The sequence below is a fragment of the Phyllosticta capitalensis genome (genome assembly GCF_038381095.1).
Source record: "Phyllosticta capitalensis strain CBS 128856 chromosome Unknown BKA78scaffold_2, whole genome shotgun sequence".
Lineage (NCBI taxonomy): Eukaryota > Fungi > Ascomycota > Dothideomycetes > Botryosphaeriales > Phyllostictaceae > Phyllosticta > Phyllosticta capitalensis.
In genome coordinates this window covers 1,584,236-1,609,927 of record NW_027117440.1, presented here as the reverse complement: position 1 = coordinate 1,609,927, position 25,692 = coordinate 1,584,236, and the positions used below count along the sequence as shown (strand labels likewise).

Here is a 25,692-nt window from a genome sequence, read left to right as displayed (position 1 = left end):
GTATGGATCGGAGGGTCTTGAATTGGGGCAGGCAAGCGACGGCGACGGATCTAGGCGAGCACCCGCGCTTCGATGTGACGACAGCTCCTGGCGCGCAGATATCAAGAAAAATAGCAAACGTCCAGGTGATGGACATGGAAAATGACACATGTCTTGTACAGACTTTTGGCCCTCCAATGACAAATGGGGAGTTGAAGATATGATTCTGCGGCAAGGTTGCCAAGCGGCCGAAGACCAGGGCTGGTCTGGCGCCGGATTCGACGACGGGAGTGAGAGCGAGGACCTGCATGCCGCCAGAGCTTCAAGAGTGGTGAGGGATTCGACTTTTGGAACACGGCGACGGCTGACTGTGTTTGGTCGTGACGGTCTGGGTTGACCCGACTTGTGAAATCTGTCCTCTTCGCTCGGGTTCCTGAAGACCCCAGTCGGCCTCTACATCATCGCTCCAGAAGCTTGGTCCGCCCAAAGCACGTCCGCCGAGCTCTGTGCTACCTTACCAATCCACGCTGCGCTCTTCCTTGCGCCGCACTACAGTACTCCAGTCCAGTCTCTACACCACCATGGAGTCTGCCTACGTCAAATCGGCTCAGGACGTCCTGCGCCATTTCGACGTCGACGAGCAATCTGGTCTCTCGGACTCGCGCGTCCAGCAGCAGCTGTCCAAGTTTGGCAAGAATGGTTTGTGGCCCATGGAAACCTCTCGTCCACCTTCTCGAGCTAACCGCGCGCTCCAAAGCCCTTCCTGAAGATCCTCCTACCCCGCTATGGGAGCTGGTCCTCGAGCAATTCAAGGACCAACTCGTCCTGATTCTGCTCGCTTCGGCCGCCGTCTCCTTCGTCCTGGCTTTGTTCGAAGAAGGCGATGACTGGACTGCGTTTGTTGACCCCGTTGTTGTACGTACAGCCTGCTCGATACTCGGGGAAAAATCACCGCTCACCAGCTCGAATACAGATCCTCACCATCCTCATCCTCAATGCCGTCGTTGGCGTGTCCCAAGAATCCAGCGCCGAAAAGGCCATTGCCGCTCTCCAGGAATACTCTGCCCTCGACGCAAAGGTTGTTCGCAACGGCAAGCTCAGGCGCATCAAGGCCGACGAGCTCGTTCCCGGCGACATCATCTCCATCTCGGTCGGAGACCGCATCCCCGCCGACTGCCGCGTTCTGTCTTTCCAGTCCAACAGCTTCAGCGTCGACCAGTCGATCCTCACGGGCGAGAGCGAGAGCGTCGGAAAGCGCGTCGAGGCGATCAAGGACAAGGATGCTGTCAAGCAGGACCAGGTCAACATGCTGTTTTCGGGCACGACGGTCGTAACGGGCCATGCGACTGCGGTTGTCGTCCTGACTGGCGGTAGCACTGCCATTGGTGACATTCATGAGAGCATCACGGCGCAAATCTCTGCCCCGACGCCGCTCAAGGAGAAGCTGAATGACTTTGGTGACATGTTGGCCAAGGTCATTTCCGCCATTTGCGTCCTGGTTTGGGTCATCAACATTCGGAACTTTAGCGAGCCTGCCCATGGAGGCATGCTGAGGGGTGCTATCTACTATTTGAAGGTGAGTAACTTGCTTATATATGCTGAGCCTGGGCTGACACGATGTAGATTGCTGTCTCTCTTGGTGTCGCCGCCATTCCCGAAGGTCTCGCCGTCGTCATCACCACATGTCTTGCCCTTGGCACCCGCAAAATGGCAGCCAAAAACGCCGTCGTCCGCAGTCTGCCCTCCGTCGAGACCCTTGGAAGCTGCAGCGTCATCTGCTCGGACAAGACTGGTACTCTGACTACGAACCAGATGAGTGTGAACAAGGTCGTCTTTTTCGGCGACAGTGCGGCAAGTCTTGAAGAAATTGATGTCGAGGGCACCAACTTGGCACCTGAGGGAGCCTTGACGTACAAGGGCCAGCCAATGTTGGACCCAGCTGTTGGCTCTCGGACCCTGACCCAGATCACCCAAATCGCAGCGCTCTGCAATGAAGCCAAGCTTGCTTACGATGCAAAGACCGGCAACTACAGTCTCGTTGGCGAACCCACCGAAGGTGCTTTGCGCGTTCTGGCTGAAAAGATTGGCACTCCCGACGGCTCGCTCAACGCCAAGAGGAGCGCTGTTCCTCTCGCTGAACGCATCCACTGGGCTAGCAAGTGGTACGAGGGCCAGGGAAAGCACATTGCAACTTATGAATTCTCAAGAGACCGCAAGAGCATGTCTGTTTTGGGTCATTACGAAGGCACGGAGAAGCTCTTTGTCAAGGGCGCGCCAGAGTCAGTCTTGGACCGCTGCACTCACGTCGTGGTTGGCCAGAATGGTACCAAGGTCCCGCTGAATGGCAAACTCTCTAGCTTGATTGCCAGTGAAGTCGTCAAGTATGGTAACCGTGGTCTGCGTGTCATTGCCCTTGCCATCAAGGAGGATGTCCAAACCCAATCGAATCCCCTTTTCAAGACTGCGAAGACGACAAAGGAATACACTCAACTCGAGCAGGGCCTTACCCTGGTTGGTCTCGTCACTATGCTGGACCCTCCCCGCCCTGAGGTCGCCGAGTCGATTCGCCAGTGCCGCAACGCTGGTATCCGCGTCATCGTCATTACTGGAGACAACAAGAACACGGCTGAGTCCATCTGCCGCTCAATTGGCGTCTTTGGACAAGATGAGGATCTTACAGGGAAGAGCTACACTGGCCGCGAATTCGAAGATCTCAGCGACTCGCAGAAGCTTGACGCTGCTCGTACCGCGTCTCTCTTCTCTCGCACGGAACCCGGCCACAAGTCGAAGCTCGTCGATCTGCTCCAGTCCAATGGTGAAGTCGTTGCTATGACCGGTGACGGTGTGAACGACGCACCTGCTCTCAAGAAGGCCGACATTGGAGTTGCCATGGGTTCGGGAACTGACGTTGCGCGTCTCGCCGCTGACATGATTCTTGCCGACGACAACTTTGCCACCATTGAAGCCGCAGTTGAAGAGGGCCGCTCAATTTACAACAACACTCAGCAATTTATCCGCTACCTCATCTCGTCAAACATTGGCGAAGTCGTTTCCATTTTCCTCACTGCAGCTATCGGCATGCCCGAGGCCCTGATTCCCGTCCAACTCCTGTGGGTCAACCTCGTCACCGACGGTCTGCCTGCAACCGCTCTGTCCTTCAATCCGCCCGACCACGACGTTATGCGCCGGCCCCCTCGCAAGCGTGACGAGCCGCTGGTCGGTGGCTGGCTCTTCTTCCGCTACATGGTCATCGGCACATACGTCGGCGTCGCCACCGTCGCCGGCTACGCCTGGTGGTTCATGTACTACTCGGCCGGCCCGCAAATCTCCTTTTACCAGCTGACGCACTTCCACCGCTGCCCGTCGCACTTCCCCGAGATTGGCTGCAGCATGTTCGCCGACAACCAGGCCAAGGCGGCGTCGACCGTGTCGCTCTCCATCCTCGTCGTCATCGAAATGTTCAACGCCATGAACGCCCTCAGCAGCTCCGAGTCGCTCCTGACGCTGCCCCTCTGGCGCAACATGATGCTCGTCTACGCCATCGCCCTCAGCATGGCCCTCCACTTTGCCCTGCTCTACGTCCCCTGGCTGCAGGGCCTGTTCTCCATCGTCCCCCTCAACAAGGCTGAGTGGTGGGCCGTCGTCGGCTTCTCGGCGCCCATCATCCTCATCGATGAGGTGCTCAAGCTGGCCGAGCGCAGCTTCTTCATGAGTCATCCGGTCAGCCAGTCAAAGAAGCCCAAGGCTGAGTAGTAGCGTGGTCGCAGCTTGGTTTCTGTTGCGTTGGTATCGGGGGTCGTCGTGGAAGCAGGGAGCGAAGAGCCTTTTCAGGTTGGAGTTCGTCTTTGATTTGAAAAGAAGAAAAACTTAGAGATTTGAGATTTTTTTTTTCCCTCCCACATACAGAAAGCAGAAAGAAGAAAGCGATCAACGGTGGGTATGGGTTGTGGGGGTGTAGACAAAGGAGTACGCACTGGTGGTGGTGAGTAGTATAGAGCAAGAACGTCAGACACTGCACCTAAACAAATAAAGATCGGAATCAAAGACTCACTCCTCTCACACATCCGGATTGTGATGCTCACAGGTTTGGATCGTGATTATCATCGGATCGATCCATTCGGCAAGTCTCGTCTGAGTTCTGGGAGTACCATCGTTTTGGATCTGACCACGCGCAGCGCAGGTACTGCACCGCATAACAAAGTCCAAGACAAATCATCTTCATCCGTGTAGGACCGTATCTATTCAAAAAGTCGATTGAACATTGACTTGAGACTATTGATTACGGTAGTCTTTTGATTAGCTTTTCTCCTCTCCTCTCTCCTCTGCTCTACGATGATACTACCACCAACCTCCCCTTCCTTGCTCTTGATGATGTGCAATAACGACCGACCAAAATGCAGCAGACCAACGAGTGACCGACACAAGAAAATGACCCACCAACCGAAAAGGAATTTCTTTGGAAAAGATGCCAACAGAGCAAGATAACCTCCAGACAGACGGCGACCAAACCAACCAAACCAACCAATCGACCAGCCAATCCAATACACAAGAGTAGGAGTACAACAAACGATAAGATGGTCTGAAAAACACCAGACGAGACGAGGCGGCTGGCTCTCGCAAAAAAAAAAAAAAGAGTCTTCTTTTCTTTCCCCCTCCTTTTCTCGTCGGCCTTTGCCTCTTTTTACCTCCTCCAAATCGATTACTCCATACCCTCTGCGCTCTTGAAATTACCAACCCAGCAGCCAACCAACCGACCCAATTAACAAAGAAGCAACACCATCTTCTCCCTCCCAGGCATACCAATCAAGCGGCACACCTTACCTCCGCCACCGTCGGCGCGGGCGTCGAATCGCGCCAGTACTCGTCATCATCAGCAAGCTGATCCCACCAGCCCGCATCATCATCATCATCCTCATCCTCCTGGTCTTCATCCCCATACCCGTACAACCCCGCATCACCAACGTCGTTGAGGTCGAGTTCCGAGACGGTGTTGTTGCAGAACGAGTCGTCGACGTAGTCGACACACGAGTCGGGGTAGGCGTCGTTGTCCGGGTCGATGGCGTCCCAGTACGACGAGCCGGCGGCGTCGGAGGCGGGCGTGGCCGGCGTGGCGGGCGTCGTCGAGGGCGTGCCGGTGGACGACGACGAGGCCATGGCGATGGCTTGGACGGCGTAGGGGTGGTGGGTTTGGTTGGTGGAGAGGGAGGACAGGTCCTGGGAGGAGTCGGGGGTCGTCCGGTCGTGGAGTTGGCTTGTTGGTGGTGTCTTGCCAGCAGGGGCAGCAGCGGGAGAAGGAGAAGCAGACGCAGAAGAAGCAGAAAAGTCGACGGCAACGTGCGAAAGGGAAGAAGACGAAGTCCTGTAGGAAGGCGAACAAACGCAAAATCTCATTAGCCACGCGCACTCTCGACGGGTTTCTCTTTCCGTGGGTCCCTTTGCTTGCTTCGCTTCAGGCCGGCCGACGAAGATCGTGGCGTTCAAAGGAGACGTATGAAATAAGGAAAGAAGAAGAAAAAATACATCTCCGTCAAGGTGGCCTGGCTTCCATTGCGTTGGCTCCCCTCCAGAAAGTCTGGGCTGGCGTCTCGTTCGTCGTGGGTGCATGCTTCATGCAGAACACGCCACCACGCGGCCCTGTCCCTCAACCCAATCCAGCCAGTCTAGCTACAGTGGGCAAGGGAATAGGAATGGGAGTGTGTCATCTAAGGCGGAGGCATGTTTCTTGGTCCCAGTATCTGCCGACGACCGCCGAAATTGATGCCCGTGCCGACTTTGTTTTGGCTGTCCCCGCCCACATACCCGTACTGATGAACGTCCCAGGACTGACCGGGCCCACTACCCTCGCCAACGTCGCGCGCTGCACTTGCGACTCGCTTTTGACCTTCCTCCCACTCACGTTGCCGCTCGCGTTCGCGTTCCATCTCGCGTTCGAGTAGCGACTTGGATGCCCATCCGCTGCCGGGCTTCTTCTGCTGTGCTTGTGCTGGGGAAGTGTGGATACTGGAGGGTGATTGCTTCGGAACAGGCGAGAGAGGCATGGAGCGTGCCGAGGCGGGAGACTTGGGAGAGGCGACGGACGGAGGGTTCGGAAGCGGACGAGGTGATGTTGGAGGTGAAGCTGCTATTGCGGCTGAAGGTTGCTCGGGAAGGGGGCGTGATGGGAGCGCTGGTACCGCCTTGGGCTCGGGAAGTGGCCGACTCGTCCTCTGTTGGTTTTGCTGCCATTGTGAACGAAGGTATTCGCGCTCGTCGCCGGCCCAGGAGACGTTGCTGTCTGGCGGCGAAGGAGGACGTGCAGGTGCGGCGGCCGCAGCACTGCTCTCGGGGCGCGCGCGTCCTTCACGCTCACGCTGATATTGGCGCTCGCGCTCCTTGGCTTCCGCGAGTTGGCGCTCCAGCTCTGCTACTCGCGTGCGTTCGGCTTCGAGTTCGGGGTCGTTGCGGCTGACTTGACGGCTGCGTGGTTTGATTCCCTGCTGAGCTTGGTAGTCGCTCAAGTACTGTCCCCGAAGCGCCGCATTGCTGGCACCCCGTGGACGGTGAGTCTCCGTCTCGAGCTTCTGTTGTGCCTCCTTTTCTTCCCGCATCTTTCTCTCATCCTCCTCTTTCCACCTTCGCTCTTGGTCTTCCCATTCGCGCTTTTGCTGTTCGACCTTACGCTTCTCTTCTTCGCGCCGCCGGCGAGTTTCCTCTTCCCATCTCCTGTCTTCTTCTATCCTTGCCTGCTCTTCCTCTGCTTCCCGCTCGACCCGTATCTTGTGCTCCGCTTCCTCTGCCTGAAGACGCAGTCGCTCAGCTTCAGCCTCCTGCTCTTTGCGCTTGCGCTCCTTTTCTGCGAGACTCGGGACGTGGGGTGCTGCGGAGGTGATTTGCCGTCTGGCGCCAAATGCGACACCTTGACTCCCCTGATTCGCGCCTCCCATGTACCCTAATTTCATTATTATTTCGCTCGCTCAAGATACAAGACTACTCACCATATTGGGCAATGTTCCATGCCGGTGCCGTGACGCCCTGGTCGCTCCTCTTGCTCCACGTGCTCACTGGACCCGGACTCTTTGTGCCGTTGCTTGACGAAGCGGATCCGCCGGTGACAGACGGGCTCAAGGGCTTAATCGGTGCAAACTTTGCTCCCGGAGTCGTGGATGAGCTACCAGTGCTGACATTGCTGAGACCGCGGTTCCGCCCAAAGCCGCTCGACGAGTATCCGCCGGCCGTCAAGCCACCGTTCCCGGTAGTCGCAGGGCTCATGCCGCTCTTTTTGGGGCCGATGCAGGTCGGGAACTTGAACGGATTGGCGGCATGGGCGACGCGGCTGAAGGCGCCGATGCATTGTAGTACTTGCGCGGGATCCTTCTTCTCGTAGAGGTCAACGGTGAGGAAGCGGTCGTGCGCGTGGAGGTTGAACGGCGGTTGTTCGCATGCTTTCAGGAAATGCGAAATGTTCTCCATTTGCATAAAAGGCATCGCCGACTTCTTGAACTTGATTCCCGGAGGTGGTAGGGCGAGATTAGCAAGTCTGTAGGCTCCATCGTCAGCTTATCCGGTAATCGGCGCATTGTGGAAGTGATGACGACGGCAATGGCGACGGCGACGGGGAGGTAGATTTTCTCAAAATGGGTGAGGGTGGACATACTGGCAAAGCGCAGTGCCATCTTTCAAAGCATCCATGAGGTCTCCAGGCGGCAGCTTTTGACCCAAGGTGCTCTCTATCCAAGTGCGCGCCTCATTGCTGGCTTGCGGGTTGGCCTTTCCCAGGCGCAACCGCTTCATGTCTTGGTCCAAACTCGTGACGGACGCCATGGCGAAGTAAAGAGAGAGAAAAACTCGAGAAAGAGAGGAAAGTGGACTAGGAGGGTGGGTAGAATTATAGGAGAGGGGTGTAGATTGATGAGCAGGCGGAGATCGTGGCTGGGGCCAACGCCCGCCGGGCCGCTAGCCGCACAGCAATGGGGACGGTTGCCGGCTGGAATGAGCAGGCCCGCGCTTTGGAGCGGCAACAACAAATTTCGTCATCAGGCATTGCTCGAGCTTGTCCAGTCAAGGGCTGGGAATTCCTCATTACTGCGTCAACCGAAGTCCAGAACTGTCGCCCGTGCTCCCAGTTCCCAGTCCCTCCTCCGCAGTGCTTCCGCAATGCCTCAACCGGGACAGATCAAGCAATGGTGGTACAAATGGAAAGCCCTCGAGCTGCCCTGGCGGAAGAAGGTCCTGCGAGGTAAGCAACGAAACCAATTCTGTCGCCGCATCAGCCCGTCTTCGACCCTCGGCCCTTCAAATCTAACCCACTTCAAACAACGCGCGACATTCTGCTGACGAGCCCAACTCAGGTTTCGACTTAGCCGGCAACACGTTTTGGGAATTCAAGAACGTGCACAACGCGCAGCGATGGCGGCGCATCGTCAAGTACACCGGCAAGACGCACTACAGCGAGGTCAAGGTGCCGCCGGTGTGGATGCAATGGCTACGACACGCCCGCGCTGATCCTCCAAGCCTTCCTGAGCAACAAATGGAGCAAGCAAGACAACTCCGCATGAAGCAGCTCGCTGCAGAGGCCGACGCTCGCTGGGCTGCGAAGCCGAGTGCTCTGGATCCTCCGTCGCGCGACCAACCCGTCATGGTGCTCCAACCTCATGATCCAATGGCCCAGAAGCAACAAGAAGAGAAACAAGTGCTGGAATCAAGAGAGGCTGAAAGTGTGGCGACCTCACAGGAGCCGCCTGGCGAACAGGTTCAGACACAACGGAGGGAGAGGCGAGGGAAGGAGAAGCTCAAGAAGGCCAAAGAGCCGTCACCATGGGACGGCTTGAAGCCGGCGCAAGAGTGGGAGCCAGAGGCCTGGACACCTAAGCTGGCACGGAGAAGAGGGTAGGCAGGTAGGTGCCAGAGAAAAAGTACCCTGGGATGAAAGAAAATACGAATGTGTACGATTCAAGAAATCTCTCCTCAGCGGGCGTTTGCATGAGTACATCTCGTTGGTAGAAAGAATGCATAGAATCTGGGCGTCTATTGATGCTCGGATGGGTATCCATTTACCTTTTTCTGACTCCTTAGCAATGCTCTCCCCCATTGATTGCGTCCAATGACTGCGATGTCGTAGTAGGACCCCTTGTATCCACAGTCTTATCCCCACGTCGACCTACTGCGGCATGGATCCCTCCCGACCATTCTTCTGCTCGGCGAACTTCTTCACCCACTCGACCCACAAACCAACATCTCCCGCAAGCTCCAGCGCCTTGCCCCATTTCCCTAGCACGCGGAACTTGCGGCTCTCCTCTTCTTGTCTTTGCTTCTCACTCTTCGGTCCAGTTGCACCGTTATCCTCTTCCTTCTTGATCCCTGTTGAAGATGTCTTTCCACTCTCTTCAGAAGCGATGATGGCATCAGGGAGCAAGTCCTGGGAGGCGATTGTGACGTCTGCGTTTGGCAGGATGGAGACCGCGAGCAGAACCGTGGGTGGATCGGCGCCACCCACTGCGCCACCCGAGAGCAAGCCGTCCAGGTCCATGGCGTTGGGGTCGGTGGAAGCCGGAGCGGTCAAGTTTGCGTCGGCAAAAAGGGCATCGAGAGAATCGACGGCGCTCTGTTGTGCATTGCCGTTCGAGAGACCTGGCGCCGATCTAAATGAGATCTGAGATTCGGAGAGATTGCGGGGGTAGGAGACGTAAAGAGTGGGAGATGGAGCGCCCGAGGGGTCGAGTTGGGTGTTGAGGGATATGTTCAGGGCAAGAGGCGGCAGTGCTGGCGGAGAGTCGTTGGAAATCGACGCCTCCTGGGATAAAGGGTGCTGGAATGGGGATTGCAGAAGAGTGCTGAGGTGGGCGTACTGACGGAGAACCTAGCAGATGTTAGCCTGGTAACATTGAAAGGGCTCAGACAAGAGACTAGAACTTACTGGAAGTACCTGAATCAGCTGCCTAGGATGGTGGAATGGTATTTCTTCCAGTATACATGCCACTTCAGCCTTGTGAGCAAACAGCGTCGTCCAGTGCTGCCGGTCCTGCTCTTTGCCCTCTTTATCAATCACCAGCACATTCCGCGAGCTGGTAAACTCCTTGGTCTTGTTGAAATCGGCGGCGAGAGCGTTCTGTCCCATCTCCTCATCCGGTCTCATTACTAGCGATTCTAATGATGTCGACCACTTTATTGATTCCTGATTGAGCTGCACGTTGACAGAGGCTAGAATGCTTTGCGCCACGTTCAACGGAAGCGCCAGAGGGGGGTTCAGTTTGGCGACGAAACGAACATCTGGGACTTTGCCCAAGCCGTTGCCGTCTAGTACCATGGGGTCGTTCTGCGAGTCGGAAGCCCCTGAATACGTCGGTGGTGGATCCAACCAGTCGATGACAGGTGATGCAAAGAGGTCGTTGGGATCTGAGGGCTTTTCCACTGATTCTGATATCCATTGGTCGCTGACGCGTATCGAGGGATAAAGTTGTGCGGGAGACGATTCACATTCAAGCGTGAGGGAGTATATCTTGGTCAGAGACTCATCGTACGACTCGTCCCCGTCCACGTCCATGGGTGAGCCAATGGCTCCGTTGCCTGTCTGCTCTGGCCGACTAAAGACGCATCTCCTCTCCATCCAATATTCGAGTGACAGCCCGACCTGCTTATTTGCGTTCATCCTTGGCCTGCCACTTTTCTTGCATAGCACTTGGCGCGCCGCTCGTTCTCTTGCGTTTGGCCTCGATACGTCCAGCAAGTGCAGGGCCGCCTTCTTCTCATGCTCGAAAAGCCTTTGTAGACTGATGTATACGCCATTGATAGCTTCGAAGCAGCTGACCTCCGGCTTTCCATCCTTGAATATACTGAGGGTATCATGTCTCGCAAGTTTCTCCAAATTTTTGGCGAACCTATCCAATGAGAGATTGATGCTGGGCAGCCCGCGCTCAGGTGTAAGATCGTCTTTTAGGACACGCGCCGCAGAGTTCTCGTGCTTTTGGACCGCTTCGGAAAGGGCACCGAACGAAGCGCCTACGTTGCTAACCAGGTCGTCGCGGAAGGTGACATCCAGCAATATACTCGTGTGCGCCAGCAGCAATTGTTCGCCCGCCGCGTCGGACAGTACCTCACTGCTCATGCCAACCTGCTTTGCCAGGCGCTCGACACCCTCTTTGCTGACGCGCCCTGGACGCGCCTTTAGCGTCGCAATGATGCTCTCCAGGCGTTTGCGCTGCTCCGTGTCGTCTGGCCGGCCACCCATCGAGCTTCCCAGTCCCATGCCGAGCCCCAATCCGCTCATGCCACTCATGCTGATGCCCATTCCAACGCCGCCTTCGAGGCCGCCGAGCACACCCAATCCGAGATTCAGCGCGCCCGGTGAGTCGAGATTGAGGCCACCACCAGCCGGCGAGCTCCCAATAAGAGTCTTACTGCCGCTGGCAGAGCTGACGGTGGGGTGATTGTGCGCCATCTGGGCGGCAGAGGCGTTGAAGGGCGACTTTGCAGCGTGATGGGAGGAACGTTGGGCGGCTGGAGAGGGCACACTGCGGGGAGCGGGTGGCGAGAAGGCACCAAGGTGTTGGTTTTGATGGTGCTGGTGCGAGCCGGACTGCGGTGGTGTCGCGGCGGCCGAATGCTTGGGAAAATTTGGGGTCAACATGGCTGGTGGTGGTCGGGGCCTGAGCGGGTCTGTGGTGGACAGGGAAGGTTGCGGTTGCAGTTACGGAAGCTGAATCATGGCTGGCCGACGCGGGGGAAGGGTGGAAAGGCGCACAGCCAGAGAGCGACTGTCTGTCAGCTGCCAAGAGCAACGGTCGCAAACAGGGTGAATTGTTCGGCGAGCAGGGAGCTTGACGATGTTTTTCGATGGAGCTGTCGGAGACGGGAGCTTGGGAGAGCTTGCGCATTAGTCCGCCGCCTGTTTGCTTCTTTGTCAAACACCCGCCTGCGCCATGCACCATGAGCCGAGGCATGTGCCCTGAGCCGGCATCTCCTCGTCATCACCTCCGCAACTTTTATATTCATCGCCACCAAAAACATAGAGTCTGTCACCGCGATTTTCGAAAAATGGGCTCTCTCAAAGATCCCTCCAAAAGCTCTATTGAGCCATACTCATATCAGTACTTCAACGTTACGTTTCCGTCCGAATATGTAGCACACGTCGAGATCAACCGGCCAGAAAAGCTGAATGCTTTTATAGAAGTGTATGTGCTGACCTCTTCATTCTCCTCATCCTCTGGCTGTCTATCATGACCCGGCTTCCTCCAAACAAAAAAGACCTACACCAAAAACCGTGTACGGCAATTTTGGGAAAAAGAAAAGAAAAATATATGCCCTCCATCCCAACCCCTAAACCGCAACTGACCTCCAAAAGCATGTGGCTCAACCTCGGAGCCATCTTCACACGCCTCTCTCACGACCCAAATGTCCGCGCCGTCCTACTCACCGGCGCAGGCCCCCGCGCCTTCACAGCCGGACTGGACGTGCAAGCCGCCTCCCAATCCGGCGTGCTGGGCGACTCTTCCGACGGCAGCAAAGATGACTTTGCGCGCAAGTCGCTTTACGTCAAACGCCATATCGAAGAGTTCCAAGCATGCGTGACGGCCATCGAGAAGTGCGAGAAGCCAGTCGTGGCCGCCATGCACGGCCACACCTACGGATTGGGCCTCGACATTGCGCTTTGCGCCGACATGCGCGTCGCGGCGGCCACCACGGCCTTTTCCATCAAGGAGGTCGATATCGGTATCGCTGCCGACATTGGCGTCTTGACCCGCCTGCCCAAGGTCACTGGCCATGCGTCGTTTGCCAAGGAGATTGCGCTAACGGCGCGTCCGTTTACTCCGGCCGAGGCTCTCAATGCCGGATTGCTTTCGTATGTTCTGCCGACGAAGGAGGAGGCGGTTGCAAAGGGACTCGAGCTGTGTAAATTGGTTGCGACCAAGAGCCCGGTTGCTGTTGTTGGGACGAAGGAATTGGTGAATTACAGCAGGGATAGACCAACGGAGGAGGGACTGAGGTACACGGCTATTTGGAACATGGGCATGGTGCAGACTGATGATGTCAAGAGAGCTCTGCTGAGCGGGTTGCAGAAGAGGAAGCCGACGTTTGAGAAGTTGTAGAAGCAGATACCTGGTTGTAGATGCGCTTTGAGATCAGTTGAATATCCCATCATTAGCGGTTCATCAGCGTCCTATTGGTTCCCCTCACTCTTGCCCTTCCGGGCGCACTTGCATGTGGCGTAGAGTTGCTTAGAAGCGCAGCAGCCTGAAGGCACAGCAGACGCAAAACTCGTTGTGCAGGACACTCAGTCACATGGGCTTAACGCTGTTCAGGATTTGCTGTGAGGATCAGACGATTGGACTCGAAGTATAGATTGCTTGAGCTCTCGGTATGCTTGATCTTGGGCGGGTGTGATCTGCCTCGAATGCCGCACGGGCTCGACATTCTGCGCGCACCGTACGGTGTATCAAGTTTCCAGCACCTGTTCTTCAACCCAGATGTTCTTGACTCGTGATCAATCCCGTGCATTGGAAATTTTTGGATTCTCTCTGAGCGCCGTGTAGTACAATGCCCATGAAAAAGTGAGGTAAAAGCCCGATACCCCACGGCTGCCCTTTCGTATCCGTCATGCCTGTTCCAGCATGATTCGCAACCACCAACAGAAATCAACCTGCACCTTAAGCCCTGCTCATGACACCCCAAGCACGGATCTAAAACCTCGTTAGCTTCCAGCCAATGTCTCGGATTCCTTTCCATTCTACGCACCTTGTTGTCGGTGTAACCAGCGAAGAGGGTCTGGCCGTCCGCGGACCAGGCCAGAGAGATACACTCGGGCTCCCTGGACTTCTTGCCAACCTCGACGTACTCGGGCTTGAGCTCGTCGACCTTGCTCTTCTTCTCGAGGTCGAAGATGATGATGCTGCTGGCGGTGGCAGCGCAGAGCCAGTAGCGGTTGGGGGAGAAGACGAGGGCGTGGATCTCGTCGCCGGCGGTGAGAGAGTAGAGGTGCTTGGACTCGTTCAGGTCCCAGAGCATGGTGGTGCCGTCCTTGCCACCGGAGGCGCAGAGGGAACCGTCGGGCGAGATGGTGACGGTGTTGATGTAGCCGGTGTGGCCGATGTGGTCGGTCTGGATGCGGCACGAGGCGAGCTCCCAAACCTGCGCGGGTCAGCGAATTTCCAAGACTTTGTGGGTGACAAAATCGAGGGTTTTGTGGTGGATCAGGGCATTGGTGATTGTTTGTCTCATAGCCAGAAGACTCTGAAGTAGCAAATACTTTTTATGCAAAGCATCATGTGAAAGCGATATGGGCAACGGGGTTTTTTTTTACGTACCTTGACATACTTGTCCCAACCAGCCGAGACGATGACGGGGTTCTGGGGGTTGGGGGAGAAGCGGACGCAGGAGACCCACTCGGTGTGGCCCTTGTCGGTGATGGTGTACTTGCAGTCACCGAGGGTGTTCCAGAGCTTGATGGACCTGTCGCGCGAACCGGAGACAATCTGGCGGTTGTCGGCGGAGAAGGAGACCGAGAGGACATCGTTGGTGTGGCCAACGAAGCGCCTGGTGGTGGCACCGGTGGAGAGCTCCCACAGGCGGAGGGTCTTGTCCCAGGACGAAGAGAGAGCGTAGGCACCGTCCGAGGAGATGACCTGCAGCGCTCTATTAGCCCATTGTTCGCGTCGCTCCTTCACACTCGAATTTTGATGTTCGGAGCCGCGGTCGCACGTACACAGTCGGAAACGATGTGGGAGTGGCCATTCAAGCGGCGCTTGGGGTAACCGTAGGCCTGCTCATCGCGGGTGAGGTTCCAGATGATCAGGGACTTGTCGCGGGAACCAGAAAGGAGCATGTTCGGGCTGTCGATGGTCCATTAGCCTCAGTTCTCCGCTCAAACCGCGCCCGTTTTCGCATCTTGCTCTTGACGTACTTCTCGAGGGACGTGGCGAGCGAGGTGACCCATCCGTTGTGGCCCTCAAGGGTGCCCCGCAGCACAAGTTGTTCCGCCATGATTTCTTGTTGGTGGTGGGATTGTCGAAGGTCCGCTGCAGGTGTTGAGCTCCGCGAGAAATGTCGCAATGGAAGTTGATTGTGCGGCGGCTCGGACCCGACTAGCCTCGCCTAAGTGACCAATCACGTGCCGCTCGAGGCATCCGCTGCGGCGCTTCCACCTGCCAACCAACGCCACAACACCAACGTGAGCATGAGCAGAAGGCCAACTCAGATCACAAATGAGAGGATCAAGATCTATGTAAGTTTGCAACTGTTGGTTGGCTTGATTGCTACTTTGGTAGCGCGGCAGTGGAGTCATGCCACCACGGCGTCGATCATTCGTGCCGTTGCAGGCGCGCGCTGGAGAATGAGCAACCAACTTCACTAATGACTGCCAATTGGCGTATCCATTAGCTGTTCACAACAGAGTCGAAACTCCATTACAATCACATTCCCATCGACCACAGGCACCAATCACGCGTGCAGCCCGTCAGCACAACATCCAGACCTCAAGGAAATGACTTTGTTCATCCTGTCTATCGAGGAGCATCCACCTGTTGGTCAAATTCGCATGGTCCTGACATTTTCTGCTTCCCTAATAGCCCTCATCCAACAATTAACGGCCTCTTCCTACTTGTGCAACGAAAGTACTCGAACGCAACTCAGCCGGAAACCCTAAACCATGAGATGCGCCCTAGTCATCATCATCGTCATCTACTGGCCAACCCGTTTCAAGTTCTATGTCTGTCGTAGCATTTGCGCCTCCCTCGGCTTGCTGTCTACTCCGGACATCGTCAAGAATACGCCAGCGGTTCCATTCGAAACCGAAATAGGACCTGGGAATATATCCTGACTCAAAAAAGCGATCCAACTCATCTTTCCTTGCCAGACTTGGATTTTCGATGAACTTTTTCAGATCCACCGAGAAGTGTGAAGTGGCCTCTTTCCGATATTCCTTCGAAACTGGTTCGGGCTTGTTCCTGTACCTCGGTACCCCCGAGGGTGGTTTGGAGACTGCTTTGATGAGCTTTACTGCGGCAAATTTGTCGTCGTGTTTTTTTGCGACTTCGGCAATCCACCGATGGGCGTGTCTGAAAAAGTCCTTTGCTGCAAAGAGCTGCACGATTTTCCAACCCATCAAGGAGAAGTCGAGCTGGAGCTCTTTCAAATTTGGAAGCCTGCTGAGGCACGATATCTCGTTGAAAGCGCGAAGGTAGTCTCCGGAACCGGGCCCTCTGTCTAGCAATTCAAGCCTCAGTCTGCGGATGTGGCGATCTACTTTTCCGCCGGCTTTGTCGAGAAACGTCTTCAAGCCTCTGACATGCACGGAAAAAATGTTTGCGCTGTAAAGGACACCGATTGCCTCTGTATACAGCTGTTTGTTGGCAGTCAAAAGGCCTAAAGTCAAGGTTTCGCCTCGTGCCCGTGTCCATAATTCGGAGAACTTCCCCTGTTTACGCACAATTTGTGCAGTCCGCTCGCTTTTTGCATTCGGGGAGTCCCAGCGAGTGCCATACGCGCCGATTCCGATTGGAGAATCGCTCATCATAGCGTATCGGTATATCAATTCCCTCAGCTCAATGGAAAGTTTCCAAAAATGAGACAAATAATGCTGTGTTACTAGGCGAACGACGGAGGTTCCAGCTCGCCCGCCACGAGCGCGATTCTGACTCAAATTTAGCTGGTGCGACGGGTTCCACAGTTGTGTTGCTCACCATTTGCTCGATCCCTCCAATGGCGATTGGGAAGGCTGAAGAAGCCTCGATACTGATCTTGTAAGATCTTGCGTTGTTCTGTAAGTTCTGTACTTGATTTAGCAACTTCTGCGCCCAATTGAGCGGAAACATATCTAACCACGTGTGCAGTTTGTGACACTGAAAGAAGCTTGATGGATGGCACGTCGTGTGCAAGTTCGATTCCCTCCACTATCTTCCAATCATCGTCATCGTCGTCATCTGAGCTTTGGCTTCCAACCTGATCGGGAGCCTCGATATGTGGTGTCTCGGCCGCGGGTACAAAGAGGGCTTGATCAGAATCATCAGACTCATTCGGATCGTCCAAGTTGTCAGATTCGACCAAGGCAGTGGGGTCCAAGTCTTGCTCCATTTCCAATGATTGACGACTGTTCAAGTGGAAAAGAAATTGCTTTTGCGGCCTCACGCACAGCAAGAGGGACGAGTCGTTTATAAGTCAAACTTGAAACTTAAGGCGGGAGTGACAAAGTGCAAATCCCTGACCTCTGGCAGGATTGGACCAACCGCAATTCTAAATCCAGCTGGGCGGGAGGTTTCTCACGGATTGATAGAAGCAGCCATGGACCCTGTCGGCCAGACCAACCAAAAACTGGGTGGCTGTACCGCCATCCTCTTCTTCCCAATCTGACAGAAAAGTGTCACGACGGATATTAGTCGTCCTTCAGAAGTCACAGGATTTAGAATGAGCTTCATATGCTAATCTGCTTGCCTCGCACCAGCTCATGTCAGTACACAGACACATTGGCGCCAAATACAGAGCTCGCATCTTCTCTTCATGCGAATCATCGAGATATCAGTACAAGCTTGCGTGTAGACGATGATCAATCTCATCCATTTTCATTGCTCCATTTCCATGAATTCAGGTCTTCGAGTGCTTGAGCCGAGATCATGTATGCTATTTTGCTCGCTCATGGAAGTGTCTACCGCCCAGCAATCGACCTCTCAGCAATACTTGTCGCCGTCATCCCTTTCTATCAACGAATGTACTGCGCCAGACCTGTTACGTGCCATAAAGATATCATCTTTAGGCTTCCTAGTAGCCAGGTTCATCTTGAAGCAAAAGCCTTTGGAGTTCTGCTCGAAACTGCGGCATCCAGCCCCCATTATCTGCCGTTGATATCAAATGCATGCCATCTCCAATAGTTGGTGAGATGATGCGCAAGACTGCCAGTCTGTCCCTGCGCAAGGTGGAGACGCCTTCGATCCACTGTCGCTCTCGCTCATAGAAGTTCTTTGCAGCATTTTCAGGGTTCTCATCATCGTAGGCACCCTCCGAAAGGGGCACAAACAACTCTCGAAGCTGAAGGAGTGTTGCGAGATATTTCAATCCTGGCATATAGCGCTCGAATCCAAAGCGCTGGATGTATGATGCAGACCTCCCGATTTGATTGAAGAAAACTTCCAGCAACTCTTCGATCTCGGGGATGTCATGATCCTCGTCGCCGTAGAAGAAAAATGTGTTTCTTGAATAGAGAATCGGAAGAGACTCGTGGTAGATCAAGCGACTAGTTCGAAGGAGACCCGGAGTCAGAGACTCATCTCTTTGACGGTCCAGTTCCGGTCCGCCATAGAATGAACGCTTGACGACCCTCGTTCCATCGATCTTGAGCCGAAAGTCCAAAAATGCCACTATTCCTGTTCGTGGCTCGCCCAGTCCCGTAAGAAATGCACATGTCTTTGGGAATCGGTCTGTCATAGCAAACTCGTATATCATCAGGCGAACATTCCGAGGCAACTTCAATAACGGGAACGAACGTTCAAACTTGTTCGTTATGTTTGTTCTCAATGCGGATCGGAACTTCGCATTCCACTCAGGAGTGTTGAGTGTCATGTCAGAATTGGGCACAACAATGTCCGCCGCCGCGTATCGGTTTTCATTGATGCGTCCTACCGCGAGGATCCAGCTAGTGGCAATGTTGTAGAACTCCGCAGCCGCAAAATCAGGTTCCCAGTCTGCGTCTGCCAGATCTTCCCCACGAAACCGCAGGTCGAGCTCAAGGCGCTTCAGGTTGACTAGCCTCAACAGTAGGCTTGCGAACTTGTAGAACCCAGCAAGTGTTCCACAGAGCCTCAAGCTTTTCACAAACTTGGATGCCCTTCCAAGTGTTTCCAGGAATGCTTCCAGATAGTCCTCATGCAATATGAATCGAGTCTGGCCATACAAGATCGGCATTGTCTCTGCATGGACCTGGCGACTGACTTGAAGGAGGCCTGGAGTGGAAGCTTTTTGGTGCTGAAAATCCAGGTCACAGGTTTCAGTATCATAAGGACTTATGGCGGGTAGGGGATGATCCAGCTTTTTGTAGAAGTTTGTGGTTCGTTCCGAGCGGATGGCGAATGTGTATATCCTGTCTCGAATTTCGCGAGGGAGTTCCAGAAACCGAAAACCTTTCAAGGGTTTGACAATCATAGCTTCGCAGCCAGTCATCGGGCCATCGTCGATATTCATCTGGACAGGATCAGCACCTAGTCTGCAGAAGCAACATCAACGGCTTACCATGGTCTGAACGCTGAAGGGTACAGTCGACTCGAACATGACAAACTGACGATAGACGCCATTCCGCAATTTCTACCCCGATGCTCAGTGTGTAATCGTTGATTTACAGCGAGGGCAATTACTTACCGCTGCGTGTTGTTGTCCCACCTGGTTTGCAATCTTCACCACTGGCGGGGGCATTTGCTTGTTGGAGATACCACTTTTGCTGCCTTCATTTTTTGTCGCCTAAAATTGTCAGCCCTTGGCAAAGTTATGCAGAACATTTCGCTTCTCTTACCGTGGGTTTGCTGACGAGGATCGCCGGGGAACTTCTGGTCTCTTCGGATGCACCGCCAGCCTCCTCTTGGTCGGCCATGTTGTTCTGACTCAGGGTAACGATTTCATGGGTAGAAGCGCAACATAGCAGAAGTCGTAATGTCGTTCAATATGTACTTTTTCTCGAAAGTCTGTGGGCTTCGCGGCGATCGGTACTCGTTGCGTTCGCGGAGAGCTGAAGACGATGTTGAGTGAAGCGGAATAGCGACCCAAACAGCTGTGCGGCCCTTGGAGGCTCTGAGGCCTTGTGAGAGGAGCGCGTTGTGGCGTTGTGGTTTCCAGGTGCGTAGAAAGAAGTGGAGAGGTTTCGTGGGAGGAAGATGGGAGACGCAACACTTCCAGCAGAGCGGATGGAAACTGGAAGGCGCGCCCACACCGGGCATGGTCAGCGTCGCCCTTCAACAGCGCAGAGCAGAGAATCTCACCTGCGCTTCCAATGCACCTGGATTCTACAGCACCTTTCTAAAACGCTGCACGGAACAATCCACTCGCCTCCTTTCGCGGGACGTACTCTCACCTGCGTTTGCTGAATGACAGAGTGCGCGTCAGCACCAGGCACAGAAGCACTCGGCTTCCTCGTAAACCATTGAGGAGAGACGACTTGAATTGCAGTGGGAGGTGGCAGAGGTCTAGAGTGTGACGTTACAAAGGCTGGAGAGATCGGCCAGGAAGGTCTTTCGATAGCACTGAATCTTGCGCGTTCAGCAGGCGTGAAAGCCAGCAAGGACCAAATTTGGCAGCTACGGCGCATGAAAAACAAGATCTCCTAGCATGTGGAGAATACCTCTCTTGCAAAGGCCAGGTTTGAAAGACACATGCTGTCGCTTCCATGCCCGGGACAACCAACCTGTCCGGTATGGATCGCAGCAGCGACTCGTTGACGTCTTTTCAGCACCAAAATCACCATAGAAGAAGTTCAAGCAAAGCTCAAGCTACTTGCGAGTGACTAGTTGCTCAGGTCAAAACCACCTGCAGAGGGATGCTGCACCACAGCCCCAGGCAGCCATAAATGCACTCTCCTCACCATGCCAAGACGAAGACGGGCTCAGCATGTGTGAAGGGATTCTTGTATTTTGACCCACCAATCAACTGCTCACAAGACTAGATCCGCGCCAGATTGCTTTCTGATCTCTTGACGCCTTGCTATCCTTCTCTCCATCTCTCGGGCAGCGTGCGATTCCAAAGACAGCTCAATGTTCCGATACTCCGTTGTCGCTGGGTGCGTCCGTGGCTTCTTGTTCCTCACGAAGTGTCGTCGCCATGAAGCATTTCTGCGACCAAACGAAAAAGCTGCGGCAGGCTGGTCGGCAACTCTGTGTGCGTACCTCCGGCTGTGAAGTGAATATGTTCTTGACAAACTATAACCATCTCAGTCATTTTGAATTCGAAGCCCATCAGCTTTTTGTGTTGCTCCTCCAACTTCTGACAAGCCGCTACCTCCTGCTTCTGTTCCATCCAGTCCCTGAAACAGTCATTCGCAATGTAACCGGGACCATGCGATGAGATCCGGTCGTAAAATAACATCTCGAAAACGTCCACGTGAAGTTTCCGAAGTTTTGGTAGCGATGTGATGATTGCAATCCAGCGCTCTGGCGATTCTCCGGTCTGTGGCCGAGAGAATTGGAAGTTCAGCCACAGGTAATCCAGCTCAAGGAACTGTATGCAATTGAAATGGAAACGACGTCGACGAAAGAGATCGGTCAGCTGAACCCATCCCAGCACCACTGCGTTCTGGCCGATCAAAATCGAAAAAGCTTCGTGGTAAAGCTGCTTGTTTGCAAGTAGAAGGCCACGACCAAGGTCAGCTGTAATCCTAAATCTCGTCCGGTTGCAAGTCAAATCCGAGCAACCGTCGAACGTCAACAGGAACTCGTAGATTTTATTCCGGACCTCGCCGGGCAGGTCGAGAAAGCCCTTCCTCGTTGGACTGCTAGGACCGGAATTGTTACAGTCGACGAGATCAAGCTGGCGTATGTTTTCGCGCGATCGACCCTAGGATCTCCCTAATCAGTGACTATCCATCGTTTGAATATATGGCTTCAGACCTTTCCCTTCTTCTGGCGTTTACTCCGCTTCTTCATGGCCAATGCAGGTCGAGAACCAAGGAAAAGATGGACGGAGCAGCCAAGACGAACGGTAATGTTGTTGTTGTGCTAGAATCCTTTCATGAGAGTGCTGCTGGACGATGACTCAATGAAAGATCAGGAACAGTCGATTGTCGTGGTCTGTAGAACACTGATGGATATCCTCCTACCTGTTGTTGGTAAAAGCTAGTGGACAAAGAAGGCCATTGGTATTCCAACAACTTCATGTTCTTTCTCGCAGTACTTTCGAATTTCTGTAAGGAAGTCCCCTGAATCATCAAAGTCTTCATTTGGACACTGTCTTCTCTATGTCAGTAACTCCAAGAATCTTATCGCCTTTTCTCTCGCAAAAGATGCAGCTCAAGTCGACGGCTCGCTGACGCTGGCATCTACCAGAACCTCTGCTGCGGGAAATTTCTCCCTTTCTTCTCCAGTCTCCCGCAACAGCAAGTCCCCTACGTTTCTCACGACCCTCACCTCGCTGGCCCTCATCCGCCTCAGATGTCTCTTGGCCTCACGATCCAGCTCTCCTTCGCTGTTAGCGCTCAGCCCAGCTCTCTCATCCTCTGCCTCGAGCATTTCCATCTCTTTCTCATACGCCAACATAGTTTTCTTCAAAACTGCTTGCATACTCTCCAAGACACGCTCAACGGCACGTGCAAGCGGCAAATCTCCTGCCTGTACGTCGTCAGGACTACGCCATGATGCTGTGTCCAGGAGGCCTGCATGGGCGCTTGCTTCCCGCAAACGAGCCACGGTGAGGGCCGCAAACATGTCGCCGGTCCCAGAGAAGAAAAGAGGAAGGGCAGGAACATCAACACGGAATAAGCGGGGAGAATGATCCGCGCGGGCGGTGCTGCCAATGATGGTCAGGTGCGTGGGATTGGTTTCGGCGTCTGGTGTTATGGTGCCATCAATTGGGGAAAGGCGGAGGCTGGTGATGATAATGTGTGGGATCTGGTAGGTTCGGTGGAGGGTCTCGATGGCGGTAGCGAGGGTCGGGATGTTCCTGATTTTGGTGGAGGAGAGCAACCTGAAAGCCAAATTAGCGGTGCTCTGTAAGACCCAGACTGTGAACGTGCGAAGGTCAAGATGACACCGAGGACGGCCTAGTATCTTCACTTACTCGGCCTCAAATTGGTTGGGCAAGATCAGGTCGGCCTCGCGCAAGAGCGCCTTGTACTCTGGAATCTCGTTTTCCGGGACGTAACAGCGGCCTTGATCGCCCATGACCGGATCAAGTGCTGAGAGAAATCAGTCCCTTCTCTCCACTAGGTATCATGGCCGCATCCTGGGAGACGCCTACCCACCCCAGAAAAAGGACCCTGGCCTCCCGGATGCATTGAATCTCAAGTCCCTGCCAATCTTGCCCACGGCCTGCACGGCTTCCGCGCTGGGCATGTATCCGGAAAGAAGGACATCGAAGGTGTTGAGGAAGGATTGCTTCAGACCGTCATATAACTCAAGAATTTCGTCCGCCGTGGTCTTGCGTCCCTTGACTTGCTTGTATGCGGTATGATTGCCTAGTGTTCGCGCAGCCGGTGAGTTGGTGGTTGTTCCGAGCAAATGTATGTGGCGTAGAAGTCTGACTGTAGTGCACCGTGTTGATGGCTGATACTTCGCACCCGAGCGCTTGCATGATGAATGTCGCCATCGTGTTTCCAACGTAGCTGCATTTGCGAGTCTTTAGCAAAGAAGCACTGCGCGTTGAGGTTGACTCACCCATGAGCAACCTGTCGCGCGATCAGCCGGTGTCCGATGATTCTGCAGAGGCACCTACATGGCTCGCAATGGCAAGAACGCGCGTTTCTGGTATCGTATGGTCGTCGGACATGATTGCACGAGGGAAGAGATTGAAGCAGAAAGTGTAAGTGTCGCAGTGATGGAATTTCTTCTACCTTATCTGCGAGCGAAGCCGCGGCGCAGTGACGTGTGGGGCCGCGTGCCTGGACATCAACCCCGCGGTCGATGAACCGGGCGTGCCTTGAAAATCGCGCCGATTTTTCCGCATCAAAACCACCCAGAATCGCAATACAGGCCCCCCATGTCACGATGTCTCTGAAACCCGCCCAGACTTGTTTGCTCCCGCATCATGTACGTTGTGATTGTATTCCTACACGTTGAAGAAATCGTTGGTCGTTCGTAAGCAATGCGCTGCGCTTCGTCTATTCTTCGTCGCCAATCTGCAAAGACGTCAGCATCCAAATTGAGATCCACAGCGAGTAGTGCAAGCATACCTTGGGAGCGAGGTAGAACTTCAAGTGACTGTTGCTCTCCGTCGCATTGGGGTCGACGAGAGGGTACTCGACCATCAGCGGCACCTCGTTGGACAGAGAAAGCCTGACAGTCGAAGACAGGCCGGTCGCAGCAGTGAAGTTGGAAAGGTACTTGAGGGAGAAGGTGAGGGAGACGGGCTCAGAGAGAGTGATTTCCACGCTGTTCTCGGGGTTGTCGACCTCCTTGTGCTGCCTCAGGGTAATGGAACCGGAACCGATTTCACCCTGGCAAGAGAACTTGATGCCCTCCTTGGTGCACTCGATCGCGACTGTTTCCTGTTAGCCGGCGCCATTGCCTGCTCGTTGTAGTGTCATACCTGACTCAGAGAGCTGCATCAAGTCCCTGGTGATTCTCTGGAACTCGGACGAAGGCATCTTGACCACCGCGGCGTACTCCGTGTCGGGAATACCAAGGTGTTCTTGGTCAATGTCCATGAGCTTGAGGTCATACTGGCTGAACCTGTCGCTCTCCGTGCTCTCAAATGCAAAGCTTATGACATCCGGGGTATCTTCAGCGGTGATGGACAGCAGATCGTCGCTCTGCAACGACTTGAGGACCTTGTTGAGCGACGTGAGGTTGATTCCCAGAGCGAGGTTCCTGTCGCAACGCCACCGGTTGAACAGCTCCGTCTTCAGCACCATGGAGACGAGGGCGACGTGCGAGTTGTCCATGGCTTGCAGCGCCATACCGGACTCATTGCAGTCGAAGTTGCAGTCTTGAACGAGGTTCTTGATCGCATCGACGATCTGTGCCTGGGTCAGCATAAACCAACGGAGCTGTAGAAGCAATGCAGACCTTCTTGAGCAGCATAGGCTGCGAGAGCTTGGCCTCCAACACTGCAGCAAGTTAGTCCATGTCAGCGCGCGCGTTGCAGTCGACCGAGCTCACTCTTTGCAAGGGGTGTATTAAACGCGAGAATTGGGGTATCAGGAGAGGAGGAAAGACGAAACAGAGACGCTTGGTGGGTTGGGTATGGTGGACGGTGAATTGAACAACGACACTGCTGGGGATTTTAAGCTGTGACGCGTCGGGGATCTCGCGGTCGCGTCGCGTCGACAACCGCTAATTTGCTGACTAACCGCGGGAATCTGGCAAGCCCACCGAAGGCCAACGACATTACCCAACCACAACTCCCACCAACAACCTCAAGATGCCAACTTGTTATCCGCACGGCGCCATCAATCAGTGCGCCTTCTTTCAAGCTCCTGCAAGCAAGACCAACAACCCCTCTGGACACGTTGAGTTGACGCCTGTTCAACTTGGAGCCTTGCACATCACCATTCAGCTCACGACAACACATGGTCTGGGCAGCGACTGGCATGCTGTATTAACGAGAGGACGCCCCTACACATAAACGGTACCCTCTGTAGACTGGGCAGGCGTGTGAGATGCTTGCGCGCTTGGACCTCGATGTGGCTATTCACCGCTGCCATTGGCTTGATCGCATGTCTTTCTGATCCGTCATTGGCAACCTACGCGCTGTCCCATTTCCTATCCCAGCGGACCCAGTGAGGATGTCTACAGTGAAACGAGGCTGACACCAACAAAGCACCCAGCTTCCGACTGCCCATTCCACGTGTCTTGCGAGTCAAAGTTGGGGACTGTCTTTGTTTGCCGCTCAAAGACCAAAGAATAAGAATAACCCCGATTGTCCTCGGCGCACCTCTTTGTCTCTCCCTTGTCTTTTCTTTTCTCATGACGCTAATTCTGGCACGTCCTTGAAAGAGCTCGCCATACAAAGAACCCATACAGCATATATTGAGATTGCGTCCCACTCTGTTGGCCTTCCTTGACCCGCTCTTCTAATCCACCACTTTCTTTCGACCACCTTACTTTTTCTACGCTGGTCGTA

At 54.5% G+C, this 25,692-nt stretch overlaps 11 protein-coding genes across 11 annotated transcripts; 3 read left to right on the top strand and 8 right to left on the bottom strand.

Moving 5' to 3' along the window:
• Positions 1–313: 313 nt before the first annotated feature.
• BKA78DRAFT_335233 (uncharacterized protein) lies at positions 314–4,031 on the top strand. The gene is made up of 4 exons (XM_066890215.1): positions 314–678; positions 737–894; positions 953–1,555; positions 1,603–4,031. Exons 1-4 carry the CDS (start codon positions 561–563, stop codon positions 3,730–3,732), a joined length of 3,009 nt encoding a protein of 1,002 aa, XP_066747782.1. The 5' UTR covers positions 314–560; the 3' UTR covers positions 3,733–4,031.
• Positions 4,032–5,681: 1,650 nt separating this feature from the next.
• Positions 5,682–7,779, bottom strand: BKA78DRAFT_329915 (uncharacterized protein; the record flags this gene model as incomplete). The annotated part of the gene is made up of 3 exons (XM_066889713.1): positions 5,682–6,907; positions 6,954–7,495; positions 7,613–7,779. 3 exons carry the CDS (start codon positions 7,777–7,779, stop codon positions 5,682–5,684), a joined length of 1,935 nt encoding a protein of 644 aa, XP_066747781.1.
• Positions 7,780–8,049: 270 nt separating this feature from the next.
• BKA78DRAFT_305815 (uncharacterized protein) lies at positions 8,050–8,966 on the top strand. The gene is made up of 2 exons (XM_066887732.1): positions 8,050–8,194; positions 8,307–8,966. The coding sequence occupies exons 1-2, from the start codon at positions 8,113–8,115 to the stop codon at positions 8,846–8,848; spliced, it is 624 nt and encodes a 207-aa protein (XP_066747780.1). The 5' UTR covers positions 8,050–8,112; the 3' UTR covers positions 8,849–8,966.
• Positions 8,967–11,787, bottom strand: BKA78DRAFT_305813 (mediator of RNA polymerase II transcription subunit 1-domain-containing protein). The gene is made up of 2 exons (XM_066887731.1): positions 9,872–11,787; positions 8,967–9,814 (listed from the first exon to the last, which is right to left on the bottom strand). Exons 1-2 carry the CDS (start codon positions 11,579–11,581, stop codon positions 9,116–9,118), a joined length of 2,409 nt encoding a protein of 802 aa, XP_066747779.1. The 5' UTR covers positions 11,582–11,787; the 3' UTR covers positions 8,967–9,115.
• Positions 11,788–11,988: 201 nt separating this feature from the next.
• Positions 11,989–13,040, top strand: BKA78DRAFT_246790 (delta-delta-dienoyl-CoA isomerase-like protein; the record flags this gene model as incomplete). Its single annotated transcript, XM_066884246.1, has 2 exons — positions 11,989–12,125; positions 12,296–13,040. The coding sequence occupies 2 exons, from the start codon at positions 11,989–11,991 to the stop codon at positions 13,038–13,040; spliced, it is 882 nt and encodes a 293-aa protein (XP_066747778.1).
• Positions 13,041–13,598: 558 nt separating this feature from the next.
• On the bottom strand, positions 13,599–14,931 carry BKA78DRAFT_245993 (40S ribosomal protein RACK1; the record flags this gene model as incomplete). The annotated part of the gene is made up of 5 exons (XM_066884171.1): positions 13,599–13,631; positions 13,687–14,079; positions 14,256–14,573; positions 14,654–14,780; positions 14,852–14,931. 5 exons carry the CDS (start codon positions 14,929–14,931, stop codon positions 13,599–13,601), a joined length of 951 nt encoding a protein of 316 aa, XP_066747777.1.
• A 192-nt stretch (positions 14,932–15,123) lies between these two features.
• BKA78DRAFT_377119 (uncharacterized protein) lies at positions 15,124–17,019 on the bottom strand (the record flags this gene model as incomplete). Its single annotated transcript, XM_066892857.1, has 3 exons — positions 15,124–16,579; positions 16,629–16,715; positions 16,768–17,019. 3 exons carry the CDS (start codon positions 17,017–17,019, stop codon positions 15,608–15,610), a joined length of 1,311 nt encoding a protein of 436 aa, XP_066747776.1. The 3' UTR covers positions 15,124–15,607.
• A 490-nt stretch (positions 17,020–17,509) lies between these two features.
• Positions 17,510–19,543, bottom strand: BKA78DRAFT_377118 (uncharacterized protein). Its single transcript, XM_066892856.1, has 4 exons — positions 19,442–19,543; positions 19,291–19,389; positions 19,165–19,236; positions 17,510–19,116 (listed from the first exon to the last, which is right to left on the bottom strand). Exons 1-4 carry the CDS (start codon positions 19,517–19,519, stop codon positions 17,701–17,703), a joined length of 1,665 nt encoding a protein of 554 aa, XP_066747775.1. The 5' UTR covers positions 19,520–19,543; the 3' UTR covers positions 17,510–17,700.
• Positions 19,544–20,630: 1,087 nt separating this feature from the next.
• Positions 20,631–21,812, bottom strand: BKA78DRAFT_76733 (uncharacterized protein). The gene is made up of 2 exons (XM_066893730.1): positions 21,525–21,812; positions 20,631–21,471 (listed from the first exon to the last, which is right to left on the bottom strand). Exons 1-2 carry the CDS (start codon positions 21,558–21,560, stop codon positions 20,722–20,724), a joined length of 786 nt encoding a protein of 261 aa, XP_066747774.1. The 5' UTR covers positions 21,561–21,812; the 3' UTR covers positions 20,631–20,721.
• Positions 21,813–21,923: 111 nt separating this feature from the next.
• On the bottom strand, positions 21,924–23,562 carry BKA78DRAFT_364980 (Ribokinase-like protein; the record flags this gene model as incomplete). The annotated part of the gene is made up of 5 exons (XM_066892534.1): positions 23,344–23,562; positions 23,286–23,296; positions 22,874–23,233; positions 22,690–22,807; positions 21,924–22,596 (listed from the first exon to the last, which is right to left on the bottom strand). Coding segments are annotated over exons 1-5 (1,164 nt in total). The 5' UTR covers positions 23,346–23,562.
• Positions 23,430–24,861, bottom strand: BKA78DRAFT_305790 (proliferating cell nuclear antigen). The gene is made up of 5 exons (XM_066887730.1): positions 24,729–24,861; positions 24,636–24,676; positions 24,157–24,586; positions 23,801–24,108; positions 23,430–23,746 (listed from the first exon to the last, which is right to left on the bottom strand). Coding segments are annotated over exons 1-5 (798 nt in total). The 5' UTR covers positions 24,730–24,861; the 3' UTR covers positions 23,430–23,728.
• Between the last annotated feature and the right edge of the window lie 831 nt (positions 24,862–25,692).